We start from the raw sequence: 17,397 nt of genomic DNA, 5'->3' as shown, positions 1-17,397 counted from the left end.
CTCATGTCTGCACAATATAAGATGTATTCAAAATGAAGAGGCCCATATGGCCATTTACATAATATACTAATTTGTTTAACCTAGATTACTAATTAAAATTGAGATTAAAAGTCTCCTAAGTATACTATCAAGAACTGCATCTGATGAATATAATCTCACCGTATCTTTTGTATTAATTCATACTGTTAATTCAAACTGTCTTAACCTCCCCACTAGTGGTGTTAAAACGAAAAATTATTAAAAATAAATAAATAAATATCAAGCTTTTCAATTGAAACATCTACATTTAGATGTGTGTAAAGCATTCCTTTAAAGGAAACCACCACTGTTTTGTACTCCCATCTGTTCCCTTAATTTATTTATTTGAATTTCCTATCACATATGGATACATATATCATACCACAAAAAAGTGCAAGGGCATAGAAGTTCAACATTGGGGGGAATGTGGCTCTTGAGAAGCAAACTAGTCTATTCCTGTACTTGAAAAACTTGTACTAAAATGTTCACAGATCTAAAAGTGTAAATGCATGTGTTTATATACATGACTTACACACCCATGAAGCACAAAACAATGTTTTTGTTTCATTATATTTGCAAAAATCTATTTTTAAAATGATACTGATTTGTTAATAGTTTATTTCTACCAATTACTAATTTTTATATCCTTCTTAAGAAGATAGGAATACTTAAGAAAATACTTTGACTTTTCGTAATAAATGATGATGATGTCACTGATCACTTTGGTGTAACAAGAGCTACTAGTGGAATCACAAAGCAAGACAAACCCAATAAATATTGGTGGAAGCAGCTTGTTGGGGGGCCATTGATGTATTTTGAACTTCCCATACTGATCATCTGTATGATTATATTTTGCCATGTTATGTACATGTTCTGAATTGTAAACGTGCTGATTGGGAACACTCAATAAAGAAAAATGAAAAGATAATAATAAAACTTGAGCTGCCCACTCTGAAACTGCACATTATAAAATTTAGAAGACCCTTTGTTGACACTTAATTTTGTATTGTATTTGATCTCGGAGTAAAAAACAAGCCATTGTAATAAATATTGTGTTGAATTATGTTTACATTCTCAATCTTTCCCTGACCACAGTACAAGTACAAGTAGTACAAGTAGAAATTACATTTAAGGTTACAGTGAGATGTGGTTGCATAATACTGATGATTATTCTTATAATTAACTCAGTAAAGTATTAGGTTTAGCATATTCTTACGATTTGCGTTCATACCTGTATGGTAATTTTGTCAACATTTATTTTGCCCAGCAGAAAACATGTCTTTACGACACGAGAGTAAACAAAGACGACTTTACGGCAGTAAATATGGCCTCTCACTTCAGCGGTGTCCTGCAGCTGACTGATCTCGACGATTTTATTACACCTTCTCAGGTTGGTTTATGGAACTAATGTAACATGATATGTAGGTTTAATCCCAGAATAGGGATGTGCTTGTACTTTGTTTGTTCTCGTCTTGTAAAAGTAGTCAGAGCGGAATTGAATTTAGCAGTGACTAGGATCCTTCACACAAACTCAAGAGTTAGCATGTGAGTAACGTTGCATAAAACACATTAACATTAGTCCTTCCTGAAAAATATATTCCAAAATGCGATGTTCATCTACTGGTCGAACTGTTAACTTATCTCAAAGTGTTAAAGACTAAACTAAACAGGAACGTAACAGTGAGAGAAGCGTGTAGTGGCTAGTAGCTTGTTGCTAATTACAGTGAAATAGTCCACTGCAGAGTTACTAAAACTCCTGGATTGAAGTAAATGAATTATGGATCTCTAGAGGAGAATGCAAAAGATTGTTGTATCCTTATAACACATTTAAATGAGTTCTGTCAGCATGGCAAACATAGGTCTTACTTTTGTTTTTACCTAGGACCAGAATTATCCAGTATTTTGTTGTTGTTTTGCTCCGCTTAGTTTGCATCAGAAATGTTCTAACAAAGGGGAGACACGAGCATGAAGTTGTGGTGGCTTTAGAATAATAATACAAGAGGCAAAACATTATGATCTGTGTCTTTATAGAGTTTGTGGGAAGAATAGGAAGATTAAAACAAAGAAATAAGCAAACAAACAAAACATCATACATCATCAGCATTTAAATAGCTGCATTGGTGGTTTCACTTTCTACTCTGTGCACGATTAACATATTTAGTAAAGACCATGGAGAACACAACTCTAGAACAACAAGAAATGCTGAAGTTTACAAACCTGCATAAACAAAATCCCAAACTTTCAAGAGTAATTAGTGTGTATTTCTGGGAAAGGCCTTTTTAAGCACATAAGGAAAATAGCTCACCCCATCCAATGAAAGCAGTAAACGTTTTATTGTGCTTTGTTGGAGTGAATGTATAAAAGGAATAATATAATCAAATGATCACTTATCTTAGAGTTTAATATGCTAATTTCGGGATATTTTGTTTAAAGTAAAATTCTTAAATCTTTATCTTCAAGACAACAACCCAAAGTATTCAACAACAAGAAAAAAAATGTTGGGAAAAAAGATGGCATGCTGAAAGTGACTGGTACAACAAATGTTTATTCAGCAGTCAGACATTGTTATAAAGTATAAAGAGGTGCAGCTCTAAATTTAATTGGAATTATATCTGACAATATTATGAGATTTGTTCATTATATTAAGCAATTCCAGTATTTGTGTGTATCTGTATGTTCAGATATTATTCTTTTCTTTCCATTCACCCTTACTTGGTTTTCCTCGAGTTTTTTTTTTTTTTGGATGTTACTGTTTATCTAGCTCATAATGATTATTAAAAGATGTTTATCACTATGCTTTTGTTTTGTTCATATATCCCCTGTTTTGAAGGAATGTGTCAAACCTGTCAAAGTAGAGAAGAAACAGGGTAAATCTGTGGCCAAAATACAGATAGAAGATGATGGCAGTTATGTTCAAGTCAATCAGGTAGGGATCAAGACTTAATACTCAGTCTGTATGTGAATTATTCAAATTGTATGGCAATACTTAAATCAGTCCATTTTATGTTTGAAGGATGGTGGGAAGCAGAAGCTGGAGAGAGCAAAGATCACACTGAATGACTGTTTAGCCTGTAGTGGTTGTATCACCTCAGCTGAGAGCGTCCTCATCACACAGCAGAGTCACGAGGAGCTTTTAAAAGTACTGCGTAACAACAAGGTAGAGATCTGACCCAATGCATTTGTGTGGTGCTTCTTTTTGCAATTAGTTTTTCAACCTTTTTTAATCTGTGTATTAATTTAGTATGTCAATGTATTCACTCGCTCATCACAGGTCAGCGAGACACAGCAGAGGATTGTGGTTGTGTCTGTGTCACCACAATCCAGAGCCTCTCTTGCAGCACACTATGGTCTCAGCAGTACTGAGACGGGCAGGCGGCTCACTTTTTTCTTTAAAAGCCTTGGTATGTGCTTTTTCTTTTCTGCTTTTTGTATCACAAAACATCAGTGTTATATGAAAAAGAGATGGCTGAAAGGTACAGATCTAAAGATTTTAGCTGCTTTTTTTTTTTGCAGGAGTTCATCATGTATTTGATACCAGTTTCAGTCGCACCTTCAGTCTGCTGGAGAGTCAGAGAGAGTTTGTGGAGCGTTTCCAGAGAAAGGAGCAGGACAGCAAAGCCCTGCCCATGTTAACATCTGCCTGTCCAGGTATCATACACTCATGAACACAAAATAAAACATTCAATGTTGGGTTTGAAAATGTTTGAATTTTTAAATGTTTATTATTTTCAGGTTGGATCTGCTATGCAGAGAAGACACATGGAGAATATATTCTTCCATACATTAGTACCACTCGCTCCCCCCAGCAGGTGATGGGTTCTCTGGTTAAAGGCTATTTTGCAGAACAACAGGTATTGTTTGAGTTTGCATTGATGGTTTAACTGCTACAGATATAACTAGATGCAGTTATCAAACAAAGAGACTTAGGTTTGTGTTGTGTGTGTCTGTGTGTTGTTAGGGACTGAGCCCACAGCAGATCTACCATGTGGCAGTGATGCCTTGTTTTGACAAGAAGCTTGAGGCCTCACGCTTAGACTTCTACATAAACAAAGCTGAGACGCGGGAAGTGGATTGCGTCATCACATCTGGTACAGTTAATACAGTTATAATTCTTTTTGTGCGTATGTATGTACAATGTCCTCACTTACCAGCTTTCCTGTCTACAACAGGAGAGGTTCTGAAAATGCTGAAGGAGGAACATGTGTCTCTTAATGATGTAGCACCAGGAGCTTTAGATACAATGTAAGTTTTGTACCAATTTGACTTTTTTTTTTTTGTTCATCTTTGTCTCTTAAAAAGTTCCAGACCTCATCAGTATGTCTTATTTTTCCCACAGGCTCAGCAGTGTGTGTGAGGATGAGTTTCTGAGCCATGCTGGTAGTGGGTCTGGTGGTTACCTCCATCATGTCTTCACTTACGCTGCCAAGCATCTTTTTGGAGAGGAGGTGAAGGAGCTCACTTACAAGACTCTGAAGTGAGTATGTCTACATGAATATGTCATAAAATGTGAGGAACTTGAAACTTGAGTTCAAATTAATCATGAATGTGGACAGGCTCTGTGCCAGTGAGGTACATTCAAACCAGTTTAATTCCAGTCAAAAGACACTTAATTTTGCCACAGTTTAACCAGCGTGCTTTACAGGTACCAAGACCAGTGTTTATGTAACTTTCCCTTTTTGATGTCACAGGAATAAAGACTTCCAAGAGGTGAGACTGGAAAAAGACGGTGCAGTGGTGCTGTGCTTTGCCTCAACATACGGTTTCCGCAACATTCAGAACCTTGTGCAGAAACTCAAGAGGGGAAAGTCACCTTATCACTTTGTGGAAGTTATGGCCTGTCCATCAGGTAATGTAAAAAAAACCATATATATACAGCCTGGCAAAGTGGTAACCTGATCAGAATATGTCACAAATGGTTTTCTTGTTAAATGCGTATGTACAGCAAGTTTTGATCCACATTTGAATATGTTAGTCTTCAATCTATACACGTTTTCTTGTTTTTTTTAATTATTTCATTAAAAATAAAGACTAAGATATCACATTCCCATAACCAGTTAGACCCATTGCTATGACACTTTCAGTTAAACACTGATACTTGAGATCAGGAAACTTCTGCAACCTTAATGGCGTTCCACCGGTGTCTGATTTAATTCAGGCAGCTCAATGAAGAGTACTCTCTTTACAATAATGAGAAGAAAATTAAAGAAATAGCATTGCATTCATATTAAGACCTCAAATGAGTGATAACTGTCTGCCAGATCGTGGTGAGTAGGGCCCAATTAAATGCCAAGTACATCCACGTACGTAACATGTCCCCGTTGTTGACTCCCAGGCTGTCTAAATGGAGGTGGGCAGGTGAAGCCCTTGACTGGTCAGAATCCAAAGGAACTTCTCCAGAAAGTTGAGGAACTCTACAAGGCAGAGCACACCTTGCTGCCAGAAGAAGACACCCGTGTGGCTGAGCTGTATGAATCCTGGCTTCAGAGCGTTGGAAAGGAAAGAGCCAAAGAGCTGCTACACACACAGTACCATGTTGTAGAGAAGATGACCAACGGACTCACGATGAAGTGGTGATGCCAAGACAAAGTATCTGCAGAGTTTGCATAATTTTAGGAGACCGATCCGTTCGCATTTATGTGACCATTTGTACCTCTCTACAGAGATAAGTGTTATGAAAGTAGTCTGACGTGTCTGTTCCTTTAAAGCACTTCAGCTGTATGCTTGGCGATACCATATATTATACACAATGCTTCAACATGATACTATGTGTATATATGAGCTGATCGTTTGTCCTTTTACTGCAAACTGTCTTCATAAATGGTAGCTTCTGTGTAGCACCTGTTACACTTTGAACATGTTGGCCAAACCAACACATGCCAAACTATAATCATTCTTTATTAATTTAAGGATTACATGTATATATGCATTTTGAAAATAAAGACATTATTTAATTACAACTGTGTGTTTTGTAAGGTCTTGTTGAAACATGAGCAATATTTCCCTAATTTATTGTCAGTTTATTATATCAGTATCATGTACAGTTACTGGCTCTTGTACAGCGTGGGAATAAACTTTGGGTTGAAAAGCAGCAATTTACATTCATATCGAAGTACATTGCATGATTTTTTTCTCTTTAAGCTTTTTACAGTTTATAAAAAAAGCCTGACAAAAAACACTAACAAAATAATTAAACTGAAATTTTCCATAAATTGTACTTGATAGTAAATTAGATTAGAATTTTCAGATGCAAAGTAACAAGTATGTCCAAACAAAATTAGTCAAAAAGGTTCATTAAGAAATTTTACTAAACAGAAACAAACATCTACACAGATGGAAAAAACAGTCGGAAATTGAATTTGCAGGTATCAATTGTATGTTGTTTGTAATTTCCTGGGTTAAATTGGTTGACCTTCATTCAGGGACATATGCTAATTCAGCTTCTAAGATGTTATTTTACCTCCAAATGTCAGAAGATTTGATGCAGGACAGCAGCCTGATAAATAGGAGCCGTAAGGCAAATAGCATATACTGGCGTTTTGCAAGGGGACTTCAGTGAAAGCGACTTTACACTGGTCTTATTGTGCAAACGTAGTTTTATAACAGTGAAAAGACGTGTGCCACTTGAGCGCCAGCCTTTAGCATAAAAGTTAAAGCAGCAAATGCAACACTCTATAGACCTGTGTCACGCTGCATTCAGTCACTTTCCTCTTTGGCAACATCCCGTCTTTAAAGCTCAGAAATTGGATCTCAGGGTCTGAGCAGCCCCCACTCCAAAGCTAGCATGGCGTGAGGAGGAAGTCTCTCCTTGGGCTTCTTAAACTTGTCCTTCTCCTTCCGCAGGACGCTCATCACCTCTATGGGATCCGTCTTCCCTGTGAACTTTTGCACTGCTGCCTCCCTGCAGGAAAGAGGATCAGAATTATGGTTTATCAATTGAGACAATATAAACAAAAAGTTGAAGCAGGAAAACTAACTTGTTTTCTTTCAAAAAGTGAACTTTTTTTTCTCAGCGAATGTTCTACTTTTGTGAGAAAATCATTTAAAAAGACAAGAAATAATCACAGAAAATAAGAATAGATGAACTTCTGTTTTCAGACTAAATTTTTGAGCAAAAGCACTTAATAATCTAAAAGTAAGGAACAAACTACAGACAGGAAAAAATCCAGGCTACTTCCCACCCTAACCTGATATGTATATATTTTTCAAACAGATATAAGCATTAAAACTCACGACAGGCGGAGAAAAGGGTTGTATTCAAATTCCTCTATGAGGGTGGATGGCACTGTGGGTTTGTCATCGTCGTCTCTTGCCTGTAAACATAAGAGAATGGGCATAAGAGAATAAAGCAGCATTAGGCTCTTCTAAAGGGAAAAAAAATGAAAAGGTAGATTTTCTTTTTTCAAACTAAGTATTAAAAAAGAAAGCTGAAGTAAACTCTATACCTTTGGTCAAGGCAGACTATTTGGTTTCTTCTTCTATATAAACAGAAATAGTTGAAACATCTTTTCAAAGCCCTGATAAATAAATGAATAAATAAATACTCTAATAAAGCACGCTATATTTCTGTGCTGAAACTATTCTTAAGTTCAGTTAAAGCAATTCACATATAAAGAATTCTGATCCATCTTAGCTTCGCAAACGGTGATCCTTCAATTTCAATTTAAAAACTGGCAAAACATCTTAAACATTGTTTAAAAATATCAACTTTTATTCTTAAAATGTACAAGAAGGACAAAATATTCAGCCGGTTTTGTTTTTTTCTCATCTAAAGAACAGAAAAGTGGTCTTCTTATCAGTACATGTCCTAAAATTCCCCTAATAGTAAGTAAGTAAGTAAGTAAGTAAAGTTTATTTATAAAGCGCTTTTCACAGATAAAAATCACAAAGTGCTGTACATAAAAATGGGTACAATAACACAATCAGCAAGAATTAAAATCATCCAAGAATCAACCAAAAGCTCTTCTAAACAGTAGAGTCTTTAGCTGCATTTTAAAAGAGTCCACAGAGTCAAGCACACGAAGGGACAGAGGCAGCTCATTCCAGAGTCTGGGAGCAACAGACTGGAAAGACAGGTCACCACAAGTTTTAAAACGAGTTTTTGGAACCTTCAGGAGGTTTTGGCCAGAAGACCGAAGAGAGCGTCCAGAAGAGTATGGACATAGTAAGTCGGTGATATACTGAAGGGCCTGACCATGTAACGCCTGAAAGGTCAATACTAAAATTTTAAAATCTATGCGAAATTTAACAGGAAGCCAATGAAGACGTGTCAAAACAGGGGTGATGTGGGCTGTTCTGGCTGCACCTGTCAAAAGTCTGGCAGCAGAGTTCTGCACAATTTGAAGCTTATTTAGAGTTGTCTTATTTATGTAAGTGAAAACAGAGTTACAGTAATCAATGCGACTCGAGATGAAAGCATGGATGATCATTTCAAGATCTGATTTTGACAACAACCTCATTAAATATTATCATCTTTATCACCAGAGGACCAAATGTGTCTGAAAATCCACCAATATACTACTAAATCTATTTCTAGCTTTCAGCTGAGTCACCTTTTCCAAAAACTCAGGTAATTGGGATGCTGAATGGCTCAGCCTCTTTTAAAAGTCTTTAAGTATCTATGCAACCTCTTTTTGAGGATTTACATAATTAGTAAGAGCAGTAAGAATATAACAAAAACCATGGTAAGACTAATATTGTTGCAATTATTCCTGATGACATAAAAAAAAGTTGCAAACTTTATTCTTCTATCTTTTTTTGTGTACTGCTCACCCGGGCCCAGCTCAGCATTTCTTTCACCTTTTCATTCTCTGGCTCCACCAGCATGGCAAACTTCAGGTTCTTGATGGTGTACTCGTGTCCGCAGAACACCTTCTACAGATAAACAAAACTTAATTTAAAGAACACTACAGATCACATCACAGCTCCAGGGATGTGGTCCTTCATGGGCTTAAACCAGGCAGAGATTGTTCCCTTCATTGTGTGTTTTCAGTGACCACTGTGCCTCTAAATGATCAAAGATCAAATTGGCAGCCGTTAATCTCGTGAATGCTGCAGAGAAAATATCTTTTTGTTCTTCACTAACCGTGTCTTGAGGTAGGGAACCAAGCACATGGGTAAGGTTGTGGTACATTTGTTGTGCGGTACCCTCAAGAAACTGTCCACATCCACCAATAAACAGTGTATCCCCTGATGACCAAAACATAGAAAAACGTGATTACACAGAGGATAGCGGTAAGTCTCAACTACCACAAACAATAAAGCCAACCGTCAGTGTGCTATACTGCTTAAGGATTCATATCTCTAGCCACTTGAAATGTAGTTATTGATATATGCAACATAAAGTGAGGCACTTTTGCCTTTCAAGCATTCTTCAATTTCATCTGGTTCATTGGTCCTGTGCAGACAAAGACCTGTGAACACAGCAGGGGCGTCAGTGCACTCATCCTCCCAAACAAAGTAGCACATGTGACCAGAGGTATGGCATGGAGTAAACAGGCACCTCACATTGATGGAGCTAAACTGCAAATGAAGAAAAGAACAGATGTTTGTAAAATTGTAATCATAGCTGATGAGTCTTCTTAAATTAGATATTTGACTCCTGTAACTGCGGCTACCTTCAGTTCCTGAGCATCTGAGACTTTATCTGTAAGACCCCCGATCCGATCATCTCCCCCGTACACCCTCAGGCCCGGGATCTCCTTCAACAGAGCCTCATTCCCCCGGGCATGGTCCCTGTAAGTCAAAATAGCTAAGTGGCTTTCTAACTATTTACTTATCTTATGCCAAACACTGTTCTTACCAGTGATGGTGTGTTGTGAGGACTGCAGTCAGACACAAGCCTTCTCTCTTCACAATTTCTAGCAGCTGGCAAAAACAGAGCAAAACGACAACAGCAACAAAATATGCTCAATACCATTTATCTTTCATGGACCAAATCATTAAATGAGAAAGCAAGAGGCGGATCAAATGTTAAGGAAAAGAATCATTTGGTATGCATGACAATACATATGGGTAAAATGTGTGTGAGAGCAAAAAGCCTTAATCTTAATCTAGTATGAATAAAAAAAATAAAAAATGTTAAAACCAGCTATTTTTATCAAGAAACCCTGAGGCTAGAATGTAGGCTTCATTGCACCTTACTGTATCTGACAGTATTCTTTGGATTTAGACTGACTAAAATAAACTGTGTTGCACTTGTGATAGCAGGGCCATACTTGAGATAAATGTTGTAAAAAAGAGAGAAGTTGACTTCAAATGTTGCATTTTTAACCAAGAGCAGCCATCTAAATATTTTGTGACAAGTGTGGTTTCAGAGTCAGTTTGTTTGATATGCCAAGAGAATACTGCTGTCCTCAAGGAGCACAACATCAACACACATTTTCTGGCACTAAATATGCAACAAAACTGTCATAGTGGGGTAAAAAACAAAAAAGAAAGATAAAAAGCCTTCAGATTAAATTTCAACTCAAAAGCCAAGCAGAATATTCCTAAAAGATAGTCGTGTATAAAAACTTGTATATAAGAGCTACATTTTGTGTAATTGACAGTGGACACGTTTTATTTAATTTAAAAAAGCATGTGTCTTGGATTACTTTGATAACATACTACCCCTAGTAAATGGTTTTCTTCTACCTCTGCCCAATATTTTTTTTACATTTTTATCCTTGCCCATAATTGTTGGTTATTTATTTACTTTTTCTTTAGTATTTTTCTATGTGTCCCCCCTCCACTCCTTCCTTTTTTTCCCCTGCAGATTGACATGAATCCCCCGTGCTACAGATTCAGGAAGGCATTGGAAACATTCTTCATTAATCTTGGGCCATATTGACATGAAACAACCCACAGTTGGCACCTAGTGTGGTCTTCTGTTGCTGCCGTGCATCTGCTTCCAGATTTGACCTGTTATGCATTCACAGGTGGGATATTCTGTATACCTTGATTGTACCAAGAGACTGAAATACTTTCACCTTTTTGTTATCTTGAACCAGTCTTCCTGTAATCTTCTGACTGCTGACATCAACAAGGCATTTTTGTTCAGACAACTGCTGCTCACTGAGTATTTTGTATTTTTTATTGCCATGTGACTGGCTGATAGCTTTTGTGTTAAGAACAGGGTACCTAACAAAGTGGTTGGTGAAAGGGTTTAAAGGAAAAAGGAAAAGAAATCAACACAATGAGACAAAACAAAAACATTATATTTGATTCTCTAACACTATGATCTGTCTCTCACCCGGTGAGGTACAGCAGGGTCCACAGCTATGGCCTTTTTGCTCTGCTCCTCTATCACCAGGTACATGTAGTTGTCTTCCAGGATGGAGATCACCTTTACCTTCATGGCACTCCACACACGCATGCGCACGGGACGCTTCAGGAAGAGTTTAATTATTTAGCAGAGTAAAAAATGACCCCTCGTCATCTGCGTCACTTGTTAAACATCTACTCGAGAGCACAACGCTCTGTTAGCTTAGAAAATCCCAATTTCTTTCATTTAATTCGCAAACCAAAGCAGCGACGTGAAGCTGAAGCTATTTGCAATATTGACATTAAATTAAATCTAATCAGACCGACAAATAAAAAATAATTACCCTACTTTAAAGTCAGTTCGTTTAATCCTGCTGAGTAGTTATTGCTGCTCTTAAAAATATACATTTCTGCACTCAGCCTGAGAAGTTATCGCGACATCATACATTTAGTGTGAAGTGTCACAGCAAAGGCATTTTAATCGAGCCAGAAACATCAAACTCTGTTACGATCAAGAAAACATTAGCTTCCTTTAAAAACTAAGAAAAAGAAACACGAAGCTGGACAGATTATGGTGCCGGTAACATATTACCTTTATTCATGTGAATTTCCACATAACCCATAGGCACGCATGTTAAAATGTTCATTTTTTTCTTGTTTTGAAAAACATACTATATAATTTTCTGCAGGACTTCTAACACCTTGCATTACTTTATGTAGTACAGACTGCTTGGCAGCATTGTACCTCATTAAATTCATTTGGTGTAATACATCAGAGGGTAGACTGATTAGTCACCTATACAAAGTACAACTTGCAAAAATCCTTTTGTGGAACGATCACCACAACCAAACGTGGATAGTTCAAGAAGCAAAGCGTTGCTTACTATACTTATAAGTCAAACAAGGGGGGGAAAAAAGAGAAGTGTTGTGTTTTAATGAAAGTTGTTGGCGTGAAGTTTGGTAGAATAAAACAATGCAAATCTTTACAGAATAACTTGTTACAAAATCCATTCACAGAAATTGTACAGATGCCAGCTGTTGTTGCTCCAGTGCCTCCCTGTCCTGTTAATTGCTTCAAATTTAAGCACTGAAATTGTTTGTACAAGATAATAAATCATAACACTAAATGAACTTAAACATTTACTAATTAAAATACTTTTCTTTTTTTTTTAAAAAACACCTTTAAAGCATTAAATTTATGGCCATATATTCCTCATAACTTTCACATTAACATGTGCCAAAGAAACCAAATACAATGGAAATTTGAAGTTTTACTACATCTGAGCTAAGTGGAAAGAAATGTAGCTTTAGCAAGATTTAATGTGTAAATCAATTTCTATTAGAATTTTTAACAGAAAGCACATAATGTTCAAAGCAGTTGAAAAAAAGTCATCATGGATGCAGTGGACTTCACTCTTTAGGAACTCGGAAACCATCTTTTTGTTTCCGGAGGCTTCTCATGGTTTCAATTGGATCTGTCTGCTTCACATGGTCTTGAACAGACTTCTCTCTAAGTAAAATATTGGAAAGAATAAGACAAACTGCGACCTTCTAACACATCAAGCATTCAGTTAAGTTGTACGTACTTCACTCTCATAAAGGGATTGAACGTAAATTCATCTGCCAAAGTGGATGGAATAGTTGGCTCTCCATTGGTGCACTTCTCCTGCAGAAAAAAGAAACACGTTTCTGCATAGCTGTTTTCATTTTTATGAGACTTTTTATTAATCATCTGACTGCACCAGCAAAATATAAATTAAATACCTTTGCCCATGCAAGCTTTTTCTGGATGACCTCATTGTGTGGTTCCACATGATGAGCAAATTTCAGGTTGCTGACGGTGTACTCATGACCGCAGTAAACACGCTGTAACAAACACATTGAAGTTAGGCAGCTAAGCAACTTATACTTTGTTGTACTTGGTCATTTTCTGAACAATAATAAGGAAAATGTACATTTATTTAAAAAAAAAAAAAAAAAAAGAGAGCTATTATGTTTTAGTTAAAATTTCTATCAAGTTCATTTAGTTTTAATTGTAATATTTATGCTGGAAACTTTGAAAATAATCAATGTTTGCAAAACCAAAAGACAATTTGCATATTTACCGTTTCAGGAGGAAGGCGTCCCAGAATTTCAATCAAAGCTTTATACATCTGCTCGGCAGTACCCTCAAAGAATTTACCACAACCAGCCACAAACAGTGTGTCACCTGCAAAGAGGGGGGGGGGGTGTTAGATTAGCCAATTAGAACATTTTAAGATAAAATGTGACGCAGTGCTAACTTTTCTCCATTTATACTAATATGATTTGGTATACCTGTAAAAACAGCAGGTGGCTCTGAACTGTTTTCTTTTGTCACATAGTAGCAGATATGACCAGTTGTGTGACAAGGTGTAAACAAACATTTAACATTCAGCGATCCGAGCTGAAAAGAAAAAAAAAAAAACATACAAGGGCAAATATAAAATCATGCAAAGCTCACTGTGTAGCTTTATTGTGGAAAAGATATTGAGACGGTCTCACTTTTATATTGTTAGAATGAGAAACTTTCTTTGTGATGGCATCAACTCTGTCGTCTCCTCCGTACACCCTCAGCCCTGGCATTAGCTTCACCATCTTCTCATTTCCACTGGCATGATCCCTACATCAGAAAATGAGACATGTGTGCTTATTGAAAAGTCTCTTTCCAAACATTCTTAGCAGGCTTCATCAGAATTGAGTGGCCTGAGAGTAAATGATGTTACAATACATTGTACATTACAGGTTTTAGCTTTGTTAATGGTAAAGCATCACATGCAGCATACCAGTGGTGATGGGTAGTCAGAACTGTGGTGAGTTTTACACCATGTTTTCTCACAGCTTCCACAACCTGTTGAAAACACAAAAGTCTAATTTAAGATGTGCAGAAGTCAAACCGATCGAGTAGTTGGTTAGTTGATTAAAGGGAATCACAAACTATTTGGTAGTTATTCAAGTCGGTAATCAGGCAAGACAAAGTTGCTGCTTGTAGCTTCTTTCTATGTTAGGATTATTATTTGATGCTTACCCTTCTTTTGTCAAAGCCTCCTTTTTAAAGTAAAATGACAGAAAACTGTACAAATATTACAACACTACCCTCTAATTTTGTGTGTTTTAGCTCATTTCGACATTCATTTCAACACATACCAAAATGATGAGCTGTTGAGTGGAAGAAAAAGAAATGGCTCATTTTGACCAGCTTCCCAACCAAATGAAACCAATGCTAAGAGGTTAATGGTTGCTCACTTTGCCTTAATCACTGTATGCAAACTAACATCACATCTTTACTTTACTCATTTAGGGTAAAAACTGTTTGATCATAAGATAAAATGTCATCACTTATGTACTTGCAGTGGCTTTTCTTCTGCAGTGTGACAAGCAAACCCAGACTGCCACTATATATTAGATCATCTACTTAGTTGTAATTTGTTAAATTTTATTTAAATGTGAATCTGTAGCGTTTTGAGTCTGCAGTCGTCTAGGTGAAATTTATTATAACTATTGTATTTTACAAAGCTTAATCACGGCAACACAACAAGCTTCCATCTGCGCTTAAAACACAATCATCATCTGCAGTTTTCCCAGCTGGGAAACAAAAGATTTTAACAAACAGGCTAGCTCCATCTTCTCGACAGTCCACGATCATTGGGGTGTTTAACAGACAGACTAAATACAAACAGGACAGTGCAACATGGTTAGTAAAGCGATGTTGGCCTCATTTTGAAAAATGTTGGAAACATTTCGCAGCCAGTATGAATTGCCTGGATGAACATACATGTTACAAACAGCATTTTCCCCAACTTTACAAAGACATAAAAAATTATATACTGAAGGTGATCAAAGACATTCTATTTTACCGTTCCACCTCTGGTCAAGTCCAAACATGTCCCCTTATATGAGCTTGACCAGAGACTATGTAACGGCTGACTGGACCCTGACCTCCAAGTGTTTATGAACCATATGTTCCAGACAACAACATTGCTAAAAACAGTCCCCAGTCTGTTTTAGCAGACTGGGGACTGAATGAGCATAAACTAGTTTGCACATTGAGCCAAATTTTCTTTAGAAAATAAACTATGTTATCTGCCCTTTATCACCAATTCTGTTCATAACTTATATGGACAGAATTTCTAGGCGCAGCCGAGGTGTTGAGGGGATCCGGCTCGGTGACCTCAGGATTGGGTCCCTGCTTTTTGCAGATGACGTGGTCCTGTTGGCTTCATCTGGCCGTGATCACTTGAGCGATTCGCGGCCGAGTGTGAAGCGGCCTGGATGGGAATCAGCACCTCCAAATCTGAGACCATGGTCCTCAGCCGCAAAAGGGTGGATTGCCCTCTCTGGGTCAGGAGTGAGGTCCTGCCTCAAGTGGAGGAGTTTAAATATCTCGGGTCTTTTTCACGAGTGAGGGAAGGATGGAGCGCGAGATTGACAGACGGATCGGTGCAGCATCTGCAGTAATGCGGACTCTGCTCCGGTCTGTCGTGGTGGAGAAGGAGCTGAGCAAGAAGGCGAAGCTCTCGATTTACCAGTCGATCTACATTCCTACCCTCTCCTATGGTCATGAGCTGTGGTTCGTGACCGAAAGAACAAGATCTCGTATACAGGCGGCTGAAATGAGTTTCCTCTGCATGGTGGCCAGGCTCTCCCTTAGAGATAGGGTGAGGAGCTCGGTCATTTGGGAGGGGCTCAGAGTAGAGCCGCTGCTCCTTCGCATCGAGAGGAACCAGTTGAGGTGGCTCGGGCATCTGGTCAGGATGCCTCCTGGACGCCTCCCTGGTGAGGTGTTCCAGGCACGTCCTTCTGGGAGGAGACCCCGGTGAAGACCCAGGTCACGCTGGAGGGATTATATCTGTCGGCTGGCCTGGGAACGCCTCGGGATCCCCCCCACAGAGTTGGCAAATGTGGCTGGGGAGAGGGAAGTCTGGGCTTCCCTGCTTAGGCTGCTGCCCCCGCGACCCAACCCCGGATGGATAATATAATATAATATAATATAATATAATATAATATAAAAATAAACACAGACCTTTATTGGCTCCACAGGGTCAACAATAGCTGCTTCTCTTGAGTCTTCGTCAATCAGTAGGTACATGTAGTTGTCACTAAGTGCTGGGAGAAGTTCGATCCTCATATTTGCTTGTTCCACCAGGTGAGATTTCCTCACTGTGCCGTGGATAAGAGCGGCTGCCTGGGCCCTGACTTCCAGAGGTGCTTCATAAAGTAAACAGACACACAGCAAAGTAAAATTAAGATAAGAAAATCTTACTTAGCTTTAACTTGATTAATTTAGGTGACATATTCTCATATTGTGACAGCTTGCGGGTGTTTCATATGTATTCCATGTCTTAAACACAATGAAAATAAGGTCACAACAAACTGGCTGGACGTTTAACCCGCGATCACTTCGACTTCAAACATACATTAGCCTCAATGCTACATAAAAACGGGATTAATTTTCATCAATCAACATTATATTTCATAAAAATACATTTTTGGAAAAAAAAAAAAAAAAAAAGAAGCCACTAACGAGGTAAATATGACAGTCTGCAACTATCTCCAGCGCAGGCCAGCTGCGTTCACCTGACAGCTCTCGTCTTAAGACACAAACATAAACACATCAGCAGTATGGAACTGTGACATTGACGTGGTAAGTTAGCATGCTACATGTTAGCATACATAAAAAAAAGAGTGTGGACGTACCAAATTTTAACGCTGTAGCAGCTCCTATAAGAGTGCAGGCACTCCCTACAAGTGACTTCAATAACATTACAGTAACTACAGTCTTATCACGTTTGTATAAACCAGAAAAGTTTGGTTGTGGTTCCGCCTCCGCCCCCTTTTTCAAGATGACCCTCCAAGGCTTAACAAATCAAACCAGGAGCAACAGATTGTGAAATGTTGATCAATTTTTGCGTAAATATTTAATAATAATAATTTAAAAAAATAAACGTTATACGACATATGCTAGTGACTTCGTAGTACTATTTATACGAGTAGACATATTTAATATTATAATAAAAATGGTTTTGAGTTGATGCTTGGGTCCTGCATTTGTCCCTTGATACTTGCCGTAGGTAAATATCCAAGCCCCTAGGTACAGTAACCTGTGTCGGTCAAAGTTCA

At 37.8% G+C, this 17,397-nt stretch overlaps 3 protein-coding genes across 6 annotated transcripts; 1 reads left to right on the top strand and 2 right to left on the bottom strand.

Moving 5' to 3' along the window:
• The first annotated feature begins 1,341 nt into the window (after window positions 1–1,341).
• narfl (nuclear prelamin A recognition factor-like) lies at window positions 1,342–5,787 on the top strand. The gene is made up of 11 exons (XM_079252177.1): window positions 1,342–1,408; window positions 2,849–2,944; window positions 3,032–3,175; window positions 3,290–3,419; window positions 3,532–3,666; window positions 3,751–3,869; window positions 3,977–4,106; window positions 4,188–4,260; window positions 4,355–4,492; window positions 4,707–4,864; window positions 5,351–5,787. The coding sequence occupies exons 1-11, from the start codon at window positions 1,343–1,345 to the stop codon at window positions 5,590–5,592; spliced, it is 1,431 nt and encodes a 476-aa protein (XP_079108303.1). The 5' UTR covers window position 1,342; the 3' UTR covers window positions 5,593–5,787.
• A 194-nt stretch (window positions 5,788–5,981) lies between these two features.
• On the bottom strand, window positions 5,982–11,670 carry LOC306765054 (hydroxyacylglutathione hydrolase-like protein). 3 transcript variants are annotated; one of them, XM_079252395.1, is made up of 9 exons: window positions 11,609–11,670; window positions 11,249–11,383; window positions 9,818–9,882; window positions 9,633–9,750; window positions 9,429–9,537; window positions 9,101–9,204; window positions 8,788–8,889; window positions 7,249–7,328; window positions 5,982–6,916 (listed from the first exon to the last, which is right to left on the bottom strand). In XM_079252395.1, the coding sequence occupies exons 2-9, from the start codon at window positions 11,369–11,371 to the stop codon at window positions 6,766–6,768; spliced, it is 852 nt and encodes a 283-aa protein (XP_079108521.1). In that variant the 5' UTR covers window positions 11,372–11,383; window positions 11,609–11,670; the 3' UTR covers window positions 5,982–6,765. The 3 variants fall into 3 exon arrangements, with proteins under 3 accessions (XP_079108521.1, XP_079108522.1, XP_079108523.1); XM_079252396.1 differs by having other exon boundaries at window positions 8,815–8,889; window positions 11,249–11,657; XM_079252397.1 differs by having other exon boundaries at window positions 11,348–11,657.
• A 219-nt stretch (window positions 11,671–11,889) lies between these two features.
• Window positions 11,890–17,103, bottom strand: LOC306765143 (hydroxyacylglutathione hydrolase, mitochondrial-like). 2 transcript variants are annotated; one of them, XM_079252507.1, is made up of 9 exons: window positions 16,975–17,103; window positions 16,301–16,485; window positions 14,064–14,128; window positions 13,783–13,900; window positions 13,576–13,684; window positions 13,365–13,468; window positions 13,024–13,125; window positions 12,846–12,925; window positions 11,890–12,769 (listed from the first exon to the last, which is right to left on the bottom strand). In XM_079252507.1, exons 1-9 carry the CDS (start codon window positions 17,039–17,041, stop codon window positions 12,670–12,672), a joined length of 930 nt encoding a protein of 309 aa, XP_079108633.1. In that variant the 5' UTR covers window positions 17,042–17,103; the 3' UTR covers window positions 11,890–12,669. The 2 variants fall into 2 exon arrangements, with proteins under 2 accessions (XP_079108633.1, XP_079108634.1); XM_079252508.1 differs by lacking the exon at window positions 16,975–17,103 and adding an exon at window positions 16,802–16,866.
• Window positions 17,104–17,397: the final 294 nt, after the last annotated feature.

This window comes from Telmatherina bonti (assembly GCF_933228915.1).
Source record: "Telmatherina bonti genome assembly, chromosome: 14".
Classification (NCBI taxonomy): domain Eukaryota; kingdom Metazoa; phylum Chordata; class Actinopteri; order Atheriniformes; family Telmatherinidae; genus Telmatherina; species Telmatherina bonti.
Note: the sequence above shows the minus strand (reverse complement) of the source record. Positions and strands in the feature narration are given on the sequence as shown.

Coding starts and splice junctions, on each gene's coding strand:
- narfl (XM_079252177.1), top strand. CDS start 1,343: ATGGCCTCTCACTTCAGCGGTGTCCTGCAGCTGACTGATCTCGACGAT. Junction 2,945..3,031: donor GTTATGTTCAAGTCAATCAG/GTAGGGATCAAG, acceptor TTATGTTTGAAG/GATGGTGGGAAGCAGAAGCT. Junction 4,865..5,350: donor AGTTATGGCCTGTCCATCAG/GTAATGTAAAAA, acceptor GTTGACTCCCAG/GCTGTCTAAATGGAGGTGGG.
- LOC306765054 (XM_079252395.1), bottom strand. CDS start 11,371: ATGCGTGTGTGGAGTGCCATGAAGGTAAAGGTGATCTCCATCCTGGAA. Junction 9,538..9,632: donor CAGATGCTCAGGAACTGAAG/GTAGCCGCAGTT, acceptor CTTCATTTGCAG/TTTAGCTCCATCAATGTGAG. Junction 7,329..8,787: donor AAATGCTGAGCTGGGCCCGG/GTGAGCAGTACA, acceptor TTATGTTTACAG/GCAAGAGACGACGATGACAA.
- LOC306765143 (XM_079252507.1), bottom strand. CDS start 17,041: ATGTTATTGAAGTCACTTGTAGGGAGTGCCTGCACTCTTATAGGAGCT. Junction 13,469..13,575: donor GCCACCTGCTGTTTTTACAG/GTATACCAAATC, acceptor CCCTCTTTGCAG/GTGACACACTGTTTGTGGCT. Junction 12,770..12,845: donor AATCCCTTTATGAGAGTGAA/GTACGTACAACT, acceptor TATTTTACTTAG/AGAGAAGTCTGTTCAAGACC.